At 43.1% G+C, this 13625-nt stretch overlaps 1 protein-coding gene across 7 annotated transcripts in view; it reads left to right on the top strand.

The window, feature by feature from the left end:
• PTPRM (protein tyrosine phosphatase, receptor type M) overlaps positions 1–13625 on the top strand; it is a 654986-nt gene that overhangs the window by 153319 nt on the left and 488042 nt on the right. For all 7 annotated transcript variants that reach the window (XM_018039452.1, XM_018039446.1, XM_018039449.1 and 4 more), the window contains exon 2: positions 11945–12067. In XM_018039452.1, coding sequence (XP_017894941.1) covers positions 11945–12067 — 123 coding nt within the window. The remainder of the gene's footprint in view (positions 1–11944; positions 12068–13625) is intronic.

Consider the following 13625-nt stretch of genomic DNA (forward strand, 5'->3'; position numbering starts at 1 on the left):
ACCACTCTGAGAACCTCAGTCCCCACCTGGGACTCAGGACACAGGTGGTTCCACAGACGAGGTGATAACTGCTGATCTGGATTTTTCAATCTACCCTGGCCAGTTCTTGCAGATATTTTTCATCATTTAGTTTTCTTTTCCTACTCCTGTTGCATTGGTAGAGGCAGACAGCTCCTTTTCACATTGTATTTTTCAATATCGGTGTGGAGGATAGAAGCACCAGTGTGATATTCAGGGAGATTCGAATTTGCAAAGAATTCATATGAGTGATTTAATTAAGTCCTCTCTGAGCTACTTATCTGTACATGGAAAACTGAGACAGTCAGGTCACTAATGATTTGGCTGCATCTGTACAATATTTTGGAATGGAAATAACACTATTAACCCATTTAAAAAAAACAGATTTTGAGATGAATAGGAAAAATTCATGGTTATGTTTTACAATCAGCTCTTAATTTTTAAAAAATAAGGAACCAATAGATTGATATGAAATGAAGAATGTGATGTGATAAGCTATAGCAACTTTAAGAACAAAACAACTCATTTCCTTTGAGCTATATAAAGTACATCCATCGGCAGATAGCACTACTTATGACAGAGTGTGGCATCAGCCATTTAAATGCCTGTGCAGTGTGTAAAAGCTGCTTGCTAGATTAAATTATGTAGAAGTGCCTTCTATAATGCTTACTGTCCGATTCACTAACCATCAGTGGGGCATTCAGAGTTTAAGAGGCATTATATACTTTTGTTGTTGGCAGGCAATTAAATGCAGAAGTCACTGGGATTGATTTAGAAGAGGAAAGCAGTGGCTTAGCTATATTGGTGCAGATTTTTTTCCCCACTCTTAAAACAATTATGTATATTATAGCTCGCTTCTGTTTATCCTTTGAAAATGTAGTTTACAGCCGTTTATCTCACAGCTCTAAATTTGAAATAAATGGAAAGGACCACCTGAGATTACATGTATTTTAGGAAAATAGAACATATAACATTAATTCACTTAGTTTTTCATTTGCCTTCTCTGTAGAGAGTCCCATTTAATACTTTATGCATTTGATAAAGGCTGCCTTAAATGGGGTCATTCTGTATTTAGAACAAATGAGAAAAATGTTCCAGAAATCTCCTCGAGGAGTATTACAGTCTTTTTACAAAATGACTTTAAAAGGACTGTAATTATAACAAGGAGAATGATTGCCAGAGTATATAAGTCAGTTTAACCTGTTAAAGTCAGAGCAGTTGAAAATGTATGTGTATCTTCAGTTCAGTTCAGTTCAGTCACTCAGTCGTGTCTGACTCTTTGTGACCCCATGAATCGCAGCACGCCAGGCCTCCCTGTCTATTACCAACTCCTGGAGTTCACTCAAACTCACGTCCATCGAGTCGGTGATGCCATCCAGCCATCTCATCCTCTGTCATCCCCTTCTCCTCCTGCCCCCAATCCCTCCCAGCATCAGAGTCTTTTCCAATGAGTCAACTCTTCACATGAGGTGGCCAAAGTACTGGAGTTTCAGCTTTAGCATCAGTCCTTCCAAAGAACACCCAGGACTGATCTCCTTTAGAATGGACTGGTTGGATCTCCTTGCAGTCCAAGGGACTCTCAAGAGTCTTCTCCAACACCACAGTTCAAAAGCATCCATTCTTCAGTGCTCAGATTTCTTCACAGTCCAACTCTCACATCCATACATGACCACTGGAAAAACCATAGCCTTGACTAGACGGACCTTTGTTGGCAAAGTAATGTCTCTGCTTTTGAATATGCTATCTAGGTTGGTCATAACTTTCCTTTCACGGAGTAAGCGTCTTTTAATTTCATGGCTGCAATCACCATCTGCAGTGATTTTGGAGCCCCCCAAAATAAAGTCTGACACTGTTTCCACTGTTTCCCCATCTATTTCCCATGAAGTGATGGGACCAGATGCCATGATCTTAGTTTTCTGAATGGTGAGCTTTAAGCCAACTTTTCCACTCCTCTTTCACTTTCATCAAGAGGCTTTTTAGTTCCTCTTCACTTTCTGCCATAAGGGTGGTGTCATCTGCATATCTGAGGCTATTGATATTTCTCCTGGCAATCTTGATTCCAGCTTGTGCTTCTTCCAGCCCAGAGTTTCTCATGATGTACTCTGCTAAATAAGCAGGGTGACAATATACAGCCTTGATGTACTCCTTTTCCTATTTGGAACCAGTCTGTTTTTCCATGTCCAGTTCTAACTGTTGCTTCCTGACCTGCATACAGGTTTCTCAAGAGGCATGTCAGGTGGTCTGGTATTCGCATCTCTTGAAGAATTTTCCACAGTTTATTGTGATCCACAGAGTCAAAAACTTTGGCATAGTCAATAAAGCAGAAATAGGTGTTTTTCTGGAACTCTCTTGCTTTTTTGATGATCCAGCGGATGTTGGCAGAAATTAACATTTGGTTTTTCTCCATTAGCTCCTTAGAAATGGTACTTTCAGGAGCTTATTTACAGTGCAATTCATGTAACAGTTATTACATAAATATTTCAGGTTGTTATTTACTTACTTTATGGAGGTGGGTTAAGGGTGAGGATGAAATGTTAGTTGCTTAGTCCTGTCTGACTCTTTGCAATCCCCTGGACTGTGGCCCACTAGGCTCCTCCGTCCATGGGATTTCCCAGGTAAGAATACTGCAGCGAGTTGCCATTCCCTTCTTCAGGGCATCTTCCAAACCCAGGGACTGAACCTGGATCTCCTGCATTGCAGGCAGATTCGTTACCATCTGTGCTACCAGAGGAGCCTGAAGGGTGGAGATGTGTAGACTTGAAGGAGTGTGAACTCTGGATGCAGATCTGGCTTGGAGTGCTGGCCCCACACCAAGCTCTCTGTGATTTGGGTGAAATGTTTGGCCACGTCAAACTGCCATTTGTAAATATAGGGATGTATCCATAAAGAATATAACAACAGATTAGAATGGGGAGGTTGGCAAATAGGTAGAGTGTTCTGCAGAGTAGAGAAGTAATAGCAAGTGTGTGAGGTGGCCACTGTTCCCCAGCAGAAATGAAGTCCTAGGAGAATTTCCCCCCAGAACTGAGATCCAGGATGTGGTGGACAACAGGGAAGTCCCTGTGGGGCCACAGCCGTGGAACTTGGAGGAAGTGTCCTCTAGGGTGGCCGGGAAAGCTATTCATGGGAGGTGAGCCACCAAGAGGTCCAGGGGTGAGTGCTGTCTATTGGACCCTATTGGCCACCACATGCTGGAGGAGCCAGAGAGCTCTGACCTTGTGGATCTGGGGCTCCTGAAGCCGTGTGTGCTGGGAGCCTTCTGGGAGCTCTGCAAGCCCCCTCTTTGCTCCTGCCCTGCCTCTCCAGGACCCTCTGCTGGCCAAGCTTAAAGTCTTGCCAAGTGGAACAGGGCATTTAGTCAGAGGGTCTGCATACATTTTCTCAGAGTAAGTAATGAAAAGTGAATTTAGGGCTGAGAGATAACACACTGATACCTGGGAAAAAAGATACTGATTCTTGAGTTTAGGCTTTGTGAGAGACATTTGCGTGAGGTTTGTTATGTGACGAGTTCTTTGATCAGACATTGAAACTATCAGCTTCCCAGATGGTGCGAGTGGTGAAGAACCCACCTGCCAGTGCAAGAGATGTAGGAGACATGAGTTTGATCCCTGGGTCAGGAAGATCCCTGGTGGAGGAAATACTCCAGTATTCTTGCCTGAAGAATCCCATGGACAGAGGAGCCTGGCAGGCTCCATGTAGTCTCAAAGAGTTGGATGCTACTGAAGTAAAGTTATGACCAACCTAGATAATATATTGAAAAGCAGAGATATTACTTTGCCAACAAAGATCCGTCTAGTCAAGGCTGTGGTTTTTCCGGTGGTCATGTATGGATGTGAGAGTTGGACTGTGAAGAAAGCTGAGCGCCAAAGAATGGATGCTTTTGAACTGTGGTGTTGGAGAAGACTCTTGAGAGTGCCTTGGACTGCAAGGAGATCCAACCAGTCCATTCTAAAGGAGATCAGTCCTGGGTGTTCTTTGGAAGGACTGATGCTAAAGCTGAAACTCCAATACTTTGGCCACCTCGTGCAAAGAGTTGATTCACTGGAAAAGACCCTGATTCTGGGAGGGATTGGGGGCAGGAGGAGAAGGGGACAACAGAGATGAGATGACTGGATGGCATCACTGACTCGATGGACGTGAGTTTGAGTAAACTCCGGGAGTTGATGATGGACAGGGAGGCCTGGTGTGCTGTGACTCATGGGGTTGCAAAGAGTCAGACATGACTGAGCGACTGAACTGAACTGAACTGATCTGAGCTGAAGTGATTTAGCATCCACACACGCATTGAGAGTATAGTCTTATGCTGGTTGTGAGGATTAGATGAAATAATGACTGTCTGTTTTCTGAAGCAGAATCTTGCTAGCATGTGATGGATGTTCAGGAAATTGGGGTCTTTGCAGATCACAGGTCACTTTGCAGATCACAGGGCACTCACATCATAATGCTGAGTAGTAACTTCATGCTAAATGAAGGGTCCCAGGTAATGGTTTTTACCCCCACACCTTGAAGGCTACAGGAGCACCTTTTGAAGGATCATAGAGTCAGTTTTCTAAACCCAGACACCACTCTTTCCAAAATCAGATAGAACAGAAATGAAAAAGGCCAGTGTATCTCAGTGGAGATAAATGTGGTTTATGAAGTGTGCATATACATGTGATGGGTTACGGTGTCATGACTATGGGTCACAATCAAAGAATATTTAGATACTGCTCCAGAGGGTGGGTTCTGATCCCTGACAGTTTGGTCTCTTTTGTCTTCTCTCCGGTTCTGGAGCTTTAGTAGGATACAGAGCAATCTTGTGAAAGAATTTTTAAGTTTCCTTTGGGGAAAAAGTGGACCATCCACTCCGTTATAACCTGTGTCTTAATGATGGCATACTACTCTTGGTCCTACTGAATAATTCTCTGCTGTTCCAAAGAAGGGCTTCCCTGGTGGCTCAGCGGTGAAGAATCTGCCTGCCAGGAGATGTGGGTTTGATCCCTGGGTTGGGAAGGAAATGGTAACCCTTTCCAGTATTCTTGCCTGGGAAATCCCTTGGACAGAGGAGCCTGGTGGGCTACAGTCCACAGGGTCACAAAGAGTCAGTCATGACTAAGTGACTAAACAACGGCAGCAAAGAGAGAAGAAAGATAAATTCCCTTCAATATGCAAATGATAATATTTTATTTTCATAAATCATGAATGACCTTTATAGACAACTAGCTTTACTATCTTAATTATTGCCAGAAAGAAAAAAAAAAAGACTTTAACTTTTCTAAAAGCGAAAACCATAATTTGAGAGGAGACTTCATTAACATTTAGCTGGCCTATAGTTTTCAGCCATAATCAAAAAAATGAACACGTTTAGTGATTTTGTCGCATTTGGAGCTGATTCATCTTGGAATACATCAGGACAGGGCTGGGTGTTTTTGGAAACAATTGAGATTGTTTTCATTGTTTAAGTGGATATTACAGTTTTAAAAAAAATTTAGGCAAAATTATTGTGGCCAGATTCTGCACAGAGCTTTGGGAAATTCATCATCTTTGTTTCTGAAAAAGCATTTATTGGGTGCCTACCTTAATGGTTTGGTGGCTCAGAGGTTAAAGCATCTGCCTGGAATGCAGGAGACCTGGGTTCGATCCCTGGGTCGGGAAGATCCCCTGGAGAAGGAAATGGCAACCCACTCCAGTACTCTTGCCTGGAGAATCCCATGGAGGGAGGAGCCTGGTAGGCTACAGTCCATGGGGTCGCAAAGAGTCGGACACGACTGAGCGACTTCACTTTCACTTCCACCATGTACAGACCAGCCCTCTGGTGACTCAGACAGTAAAGAATCTACCTGCAATTCGGGAGACCCAGGTTCAATCCCTGGGTTGGGAAGATCCCCTGGAGAAGGAAATGGCAACCCACTCCAGTATTCTTGCCTGGGAAATCCCATGGACAGAGGAGCCTGGCGGACTACAGTCCTTGGGGTCGCGAAGAGTCGGACATGACTGAGTGAATATCACTTTCACTTCTTTCATTTTCACTTTACCATGTACTAGCTCTCAGGAATATCAAGATGACTAAGAGTTATAATGATCTAAATGCTTTTTGAGGGGATTCCCTGGTGGTCCATTGGTTAGGACTCTGCGTTTTCACTGCCAAGGACGTGGGTTCAAGCCCTGGTTGGGGAACAAAAATATCCCACAAGCTGGGGCAGCGTGGCCAAAATAATAAAAAATAAAATAACTTTTGAGAAGAATTCCTAGGCTTCTGGACACCTGTTTCTTTGAAACTCTGAAGTTTTTATAAAACAACAACAAAAAACCCATGGTTCCATCTTATTTCTAGAACCTATCATGCTATGCTTCAGTAATAACACAGACTGGCTTCAGGCTTTAGTTGAGGAGTAAATATATAAATTCATGGCAGTCCACTAAGACTTTTTTGAGAGAAGCAATATTCATAAAGACCATTTTGAGGGAGGTTACAGTTTTATCCGAGAATGCTCTGAGCTCCCACTTAATCAAGTCTATCTAATTGAAGTTGGATGACATGCTGTCCTGACATGTTACTGAATGGACCCTAGAACCTATGGCTCCATTGCGGTGGTTGCCCCTGAGAACTGTGTTCATTAATGCATGTTGATTGCTTCGTCCTGGTGCCCTGGGAGAGAGGCGCCTCCCTCTGGATGTAGGATTAGGAGTTGTGTTTCTTTCCAGTTTTTAGTTGGGAGATACTGGCACACAGTGTTAAGAATGTGGGTTTGCAAGGCAGGATGCCTGGGTTCAAGTCTCTGTCACTGTCTTCCACCTTTGGAACCTTGTGTGCAAGCTTTCAACCCTTCTGTGCCTCATTTTCTGTAACTGTAAAATGGGGGTCATGGTACCTATGTTATCGGGTTAGTGTGAGCGTTGAACAAGTCCTTAGAAATTGTGAAAGCGAGAAAGTAAAAGTGTCTGACTCTTTGCTACCCCACAGACTGTAGCCCACCAGGCTCCACTATCCATGGAATTCTCCAGGCAAGAATATTGGAGTGGGTTGCCATGCTTTTCTCCATTAGTAAATGGAAACCCCTGTTACTAACTTTAGTATGTATATTATCATCTCATACATACTGTGGATTGTGTAATCAGTCATTATTTCCTCTTGGCACTGGCTACCCGAAAGCTCCGAGTGAAATATGTGGCCAGTGAATGAGCCTAATGACTTAAAAAAAAATTATTTGGTGATAATGGTGGAGTCCTCTCCATAATCCTGATATCATCTTATTCTTACGTTTTATCCCCTCTACTTCTCTTGCTTTTCAATTTTCACTTTTCTTTAATTTTATTAATTTAATTGGCATGTTACTGTGTTGCATTGCCTGTCCTGGAACAAGCCACACAGTCATCATCCTTGTTGTCCATTATGCGGATATTGACACCCCCTAACACTTCCTTTCACATAATAGCTCCTTATTCCTGCACAGGTTCTGTGTTGTATGCAGATTTGCTAAGGAAGAGGCTTTCTCAAGGTATGATGGAGGCATGTGTGTGTATTGACTTAAGAGAGAGAACAAGAGAGAAGCAGATCACCACCCATCTGGCTTGCATCACCTTTCCTCCATCACGTGTTTGACCTTGGGTTTAGTCCTGATTCCCCTCCTCAAAAGAGAAATAATTTACCTTGACTGATGGATGAATATGGTCCAGCCGTGGGCTGTTGGGTGTTGGTCCGATGCCCAGAGTTCTGGAGAAAACTTGGCAATTTGTTGCCGACGGTATTCCTCTACGTGATGGTAAGCTGTCTGTGTTATCCTGAAACTGCAGGTGGCTTATTTTTGGAAAGTCTTCATCTCATGATGTTTCTGGGACTTTGCTTCCTTGTCAGATTCTTCACTGGCCCCAAGGCACTCACTTGACAAGCCCAGTAAGCTCTGTTCTTTGCTCTTGTGGTGCCACGGAGAAGCCCACACTCTTCATTTCCCTACAGAGTACATGTTACCGTCTCTAATTATTTATTCCAGCCACTTGCAGTGCAGTGAACTCTTGAGAGTCCTTGTAGGAGATACAGATGGTAAGGAAGATTTGTTGTTCAGTCACTCAGTTGTGTCTGACTCTTTGCGACCCCATGGACTGCAGCACGCCAGGCTTCCCTGTCTCTCTCTATCTCCCAGAGCTTGCTCAAACTCATGTTCATTGAGTCGCTGATGCCATCCAACCATCTCATCCTCTGTCACCCTCTTCTCCTCCTGCCTTCAATCTTTCCTAGCATCAGGGTCTTTTCCAATGAGTTGACTCTTTGCATCAGATGGCCAAAGTATTGGAGCTTCAGCTTCAGTGTCAGTCCTTCCAGTGAATATTCAGAGTTGATTTAAGACCTTAGCTTAAATCTTAGTAAGATTATTAGTAATAGCATTTACTAATTAGTAATAATAATTATTAGTAGTAATAGCTGATACTGGTAGACTTGCTCAACTCTGTTAGACCAGCCATACTTGCTGCCGAACTGACTTATCAGAAACATCAAGTGAGGTACATATTATATTCATTTCGTTGGTAAAGACATTAGAGTTCAGAGAGGCTAAATGATTTGTCTACAAACACAAAGTCAGTGAGACAAGAATAAGGAAGTGCCAGGTGTCTGACCCTGGGACCTGTTCATGTCATGTCTACCCAGAGTTGCCTTGTAATAGAAAAGCTTCACTGTGCTCTCTTGCGTGGGTTATATCCCATTGCTGTTGACCTGACTCTTGCCTTATTTCATGTCAGTGGACCACCTTTGCTGTTTTAGGGTTCTGTGTCTGTTGGATGAAGGCCAGTGATGGGTCCGTAGGTGTGCAGGGAGACATAGGTTGGGGCAACAGGAAATCCAGTCTGTGCCATTTCCCAGTGGTTCCATAGTCCTGTGTGGATTCTCTGTTTTCCTTCAAGTGGTAAAAGCAGCTTTATATAATAGGGAAATTATATCCTTGTACCAGCATTGTATTAGTCATTGGGGTTTGCTTCAGCCATACCAGCTCTCACCAATGTATTTGCTTATTGGAGAAGGAAATGGCAACCCACTCCAGTATTCTTGCCTGGAGAATCCCAGGGACAGAGGAGCCTAGTGGGCTGCCATCTATGGGGTCGCACAGAGTTGGGCACAACTGAAGTGACTTAGCAGCAGCAGCAGTGCCAAGAATTGGTTCCTAAACCAGATCTTTAACCAGCCTTCAGTTGTTTTGCTGATGTCCCAAGCTATTTCTCACTGCTTGACATTGCACGGCAGGACTTTCATCAAAGTACTTTGTGCTTCCATTGGGGGTCCCTTTTCTGTCAGAATTCATGCTTCTTTCTTTCTTTTGAATATTACAAGTGCTACTGCTGTTTGGGTTTATTCCTGCAGCAGTAAGGCTATTTTCTATATCAAAATTAGGGCTTGCAACCAAGAGAAAATATTTCTCATAAATGTTTGCATAGTCTTCTAACATTTCTTACCTGAAATTGTAAAGTTGTTAGTATTACGTGCTTGAAACAAAGCCACTCCGTTTCTGAACTTGTTAAAGCTGAATAAGAGGGAAATATAAATTACCAGTTGTTGTCAAGGTGAAGTATTGAGTTAATGCTGTGTCTTTATAATGAGTTTTCTGTTCCCAACAGAATCTTTAATTGGGCAGTTCTGTTAAAAGTGTTACAGAAGATGGTGTCCAGGGCCACTGGAGCTAGTGACTTAATACAAAGAGTGAAAGAGGAGGGACACTTCTTAAAATGGCCCAAGGTCCCTTGAATATCTTTTATCAGTGATTTGGAGGCCGACAGCAAGCATGCTTTATCAAACTTGCAGATAACCCAGACCTAGGTAGGATAACTTAACACCCGAATGACAAAATCAGGATTGCAGAAGCTCTCACCAGGCTGGAGAGATGTACTGACAACAGAGATGGGGTTTAGAAAGGGAAAATGTAGAAAGTCACCTCCCTTATTGCAGAGGGTAGAAGTGGCTTGATGGCAGTGGTATGAGGAAACGTGTGGGATTCCGGGATGGGCCAGCGCTCAGCTCAAGCTGTTGACAGAGCAAGAGGTCGAGGGAAGTAGTCAGTCGAATTGGGGCTGCAGTACTGGGAGTCCCTGGTTTAGATGAGTGCTGATAAACGCGACAGTGTTTAGAACACCTGCCTTCATGGTGAAGGTCTGAGAGCCTTTTATTGGGAGGGAGGGAGGGGAGCAAAGCATGTTTTGCCTGGAGAAGCAAAAACATAGAACTTGACAGCTCTTTTTAAATAGCTTTCTTGTGTAAGAATGGGGATTTTTCACTGTTTCTTCACAGGGAAGAGCTAAGATAGATGGGTAAGCTAAGATAGATGCAGGAAGCTGCATTTGGGCCTTTTTAAAGGAGTCATCTACAATCAGAGGGATGTTTTCTAAATTCTGGGTGCCCACCTGTTCAGATGGCTTCCCAGATTCTGCTTGCTGATAAAAGGGGTGCTGGAGGTGCGGGTTCTATCCCTGAGTTGGGAAGATCCCCTGGAGATGGAAGTGGCTACCCACTCCAGTATTCTTGCTTGGAGAATCCCATGGACAGAGGAGCCTGATGGGCTACAGTCTGTGGGGTCGCAAAGAGTCAGACAGGAGCGGGCACACACGTACCTGTTCGGAAGCTGTCTGTCTGTCTGGAAGGTTGGAGAGCTGATGTAAGCAAGTGGATGGAAATTGGACTAGGGGACCCTATGTCTGAGTTTGTGCAACTACTTTATTATTGTTATTTTATTTATCTTCTTGCTGCCAAGGCATACAGTACAGCCACAGTGAAATTATATTCTTACACTTGTGTTTTCTTGACCAGACCCTCAGTTCTCATCATTGGCAAGTGATTATAATTAATCTTTTAAATTGACATATTAATAATGTTCTATGATAATGGGCAGTAGAATTTTCATGATAATTAAGATGATTGATATAATCCTTCACTTTGGCACTGTGAAACATTGGGGGAAAGACTTGACGCCATAATAATCCAGGGTAACAAGAGACATTTGAGAGGATGTGAGCGGGACTTTTTGAATCATCAATGTGTCCCCAGATGCTGAGACAGCGGACCTGCTTTGCATATACTGCGTTTTCTTTTATTCTCTGTTTCTTTATTTAAATAGCTTCATTTTTAGCTTCAACATCCAGCAGATGTTTACCCCATGTTTAATTTTGAATTTATCCTTGCCTTTAAAAATTGTGTGGACTGTAAGCAAATTTATAATCTCTTTTAATTTTGAGACTTCAAATCTCCAAGGTATTAAAGCAAAACCCATTTTTGCATTAGATTTAGAATAATCCTTAGACAAATATTTTTCAAGCAGGGTCTACAATCTCTACTGGTTTGTCCCTGACCAGCATGCCCAGTGTTATAATGGAAGTATTTCTCTTTTCATTTTTTGGACAAATTATCATTTGTTTTTCTTTTAAAGACATGTTGAACACCTAAGATGGTTCTATTAAAGTTTTGAACACAAGGTCAATTATGCCAACTTCATATGAATCTGGAAAATATGAATTACAAATTTGCTTCATTTTTACTTTCAACTGGGCTGCCCCAATGCTTCGCGGGTAAAGAATCCACCTGTCGCGCAGGAGACACAGGAGACACGGGTTCGGTCCCTGGGTCTGGAAGATTCCCTGGAGGAGGGCATGGCAGCTCACTCCAGTATTTTGGCCTGGAGAATCCCATGGCTAGAGGAGCCTGGTGGGCTTCAGTCCAAAGGGTCACAAAGAGTCAGACACATCTGAGTGGCTATTATAAAGATGTCAGAGTCTTTTTGGGAAACAATATAATTTAGAATTATTGACAAGGCATGACTAGTACTCAGATAACACTTACTTAGGATGCAATGGGGTCAGGGTCAAATTGAGTTGAGCATCAACCGTGGGTTTACGGTTCCCTGCAGTCATTGTAGCTTATCCCAGAAGTTTCGTCATTATTAATATCACTCTCCCTTCTTTTACATTTTAGGTGGTTGCCTCTTTGATGAGCCTTACAGCACGTGTGGATACAGTCAGGCTGTAGATGATGACTTCAACTGGGAGCAAGTGAACACCTTGACCAAACCAACCTCTGACCCATGGATGCCATCAGGTTTGCTTTCAGTTTTAAGTTCTCTTTTTAAAAACAAAGGTGCAGAAGAGTCTTAATATCACAGTCAGTGTCCCCTGGGTGCTGGTCAAATGAGTGAGGGTGCTGGGTTTTGAGTTTGGTGGCGAAGGCTGGTTATCTTATAAGGATGGTTCAAGAGAACCAATGACAGAGAGTTGACCCTTGTATCTCTACCTTTAAAGTCTAATTAAAGTTTACTTCTTTTATCTTTGGATTCATCCTTGCTAGGTTAATGAGCATCACCCAATGGGATCCTTCCCCGGGAAGCAGAAATTATGGGAAATAGATTGATGTCTCTTCTGGCAAATGTGTCTGGTAGTTAGAACTCTAGCTGGGGAATCCAGATAACAAAGCCTCCATCACAAATAGGAGACCTGGGGAGGTGATTCACCTTGCACCTGGGGAATCTAGGAAGATGCTCGTGGTCTTGAAAGCATTTGAATAAAAAGGTCTGCATACATGTGGATCCTTTTTCCACTGTAGAAACGCTTAGTAAGTTTTCTGATGTGTGAGAAACATTTGACCGGCAAGATTCTACTTCTTCTTTGTAAGGAAGAGCAGGAAGATGATGACTTATGGACTCTGATCAGATTGGAGGTTGATCATTTTAATAGACACCGATTTTAGGCTGTGCGTTGCCCATCCCTTTAAAATGTTAGATTTGCAGATTCACTTAACAAATGGGGTGATGAGTGTACCCCATTCAGGATTCAAGCTGGAAGAGATGTTACTCTAATTTGGGTTTCAGATAAAGCACAATTTTTATACTTTTCAAGTGGCTATTGAGGTCTTCATTCATGTATCTAAATGTAGCAGTATTTACATTTATTAAGTAATCTTGGAAAGGTAGCTTGTGAACATGAAGTAGGGTTTAATGTTGTTTGGTGAAACTTTCACAATTATGATGCCCACCACGTTCTTCCCACCTCCTTCCCACGTTTAACTCCTTATAACTTCAAAGAGAGGAATCTTGAGCTCCTGAGCACTGTGGTTTAAACGACCTCAAATCTATCCTAGTTCTTGATGACTTCCCCACAGCTGACCTTCTCCTCCTCTGTCTCTCTCTTTCTCATGTAAGTAAGTGCTTTTGAATATTGTGTTTGAGTCAGTGGTTCTTTAGTTGTTTTTCCAGCCTAATCTGGTTTCATTCTTGTCAGTGATGGTGAGCTGGAGGGGGCACATAGCAGCCCCCCTTGGGGGAGCTGACCTCTCCCAAGAGGCTTCTCATCTTGAAGGCCTTTGTTCTCACCTGCTCTTAATGAAAGAGTATGTGTGTGTGGAGTTGGGTGCTTGGCCCTCAAAAACCAGTAAACAGGCCAGGTTGGTGGAAAGGAAAGCTTGCTTTATTTTAGATGCTGATGAGGGGGACGGGGAGGATGGTGGACATCTGTCCAAAGACTGACTCTCTGCCCCGACAAACAGGGGGTGAGAGCTTTTATAGATGGAGTGGGGAAAGGGGTTACATGCAGAAACAGCACAGTCCTCTCTAACAGTCATCTTCGAATTGGTCATCAATGGTCTGACCAGCAACACCATGGTT

This window comes from Capra hircus, chromosome 24 (assembly GCF_001704415.2).
Source record: "Capra hircus breed San Clemente chromosome 24, ASM170441v1, whole genome shotgun sequence".
Classification (NCBI taxonomy): Eukaryota; Metazoa; Chordata; class Mammalia; order Artiodactyla; family Bovidae; genus Capra; species Capra hircus.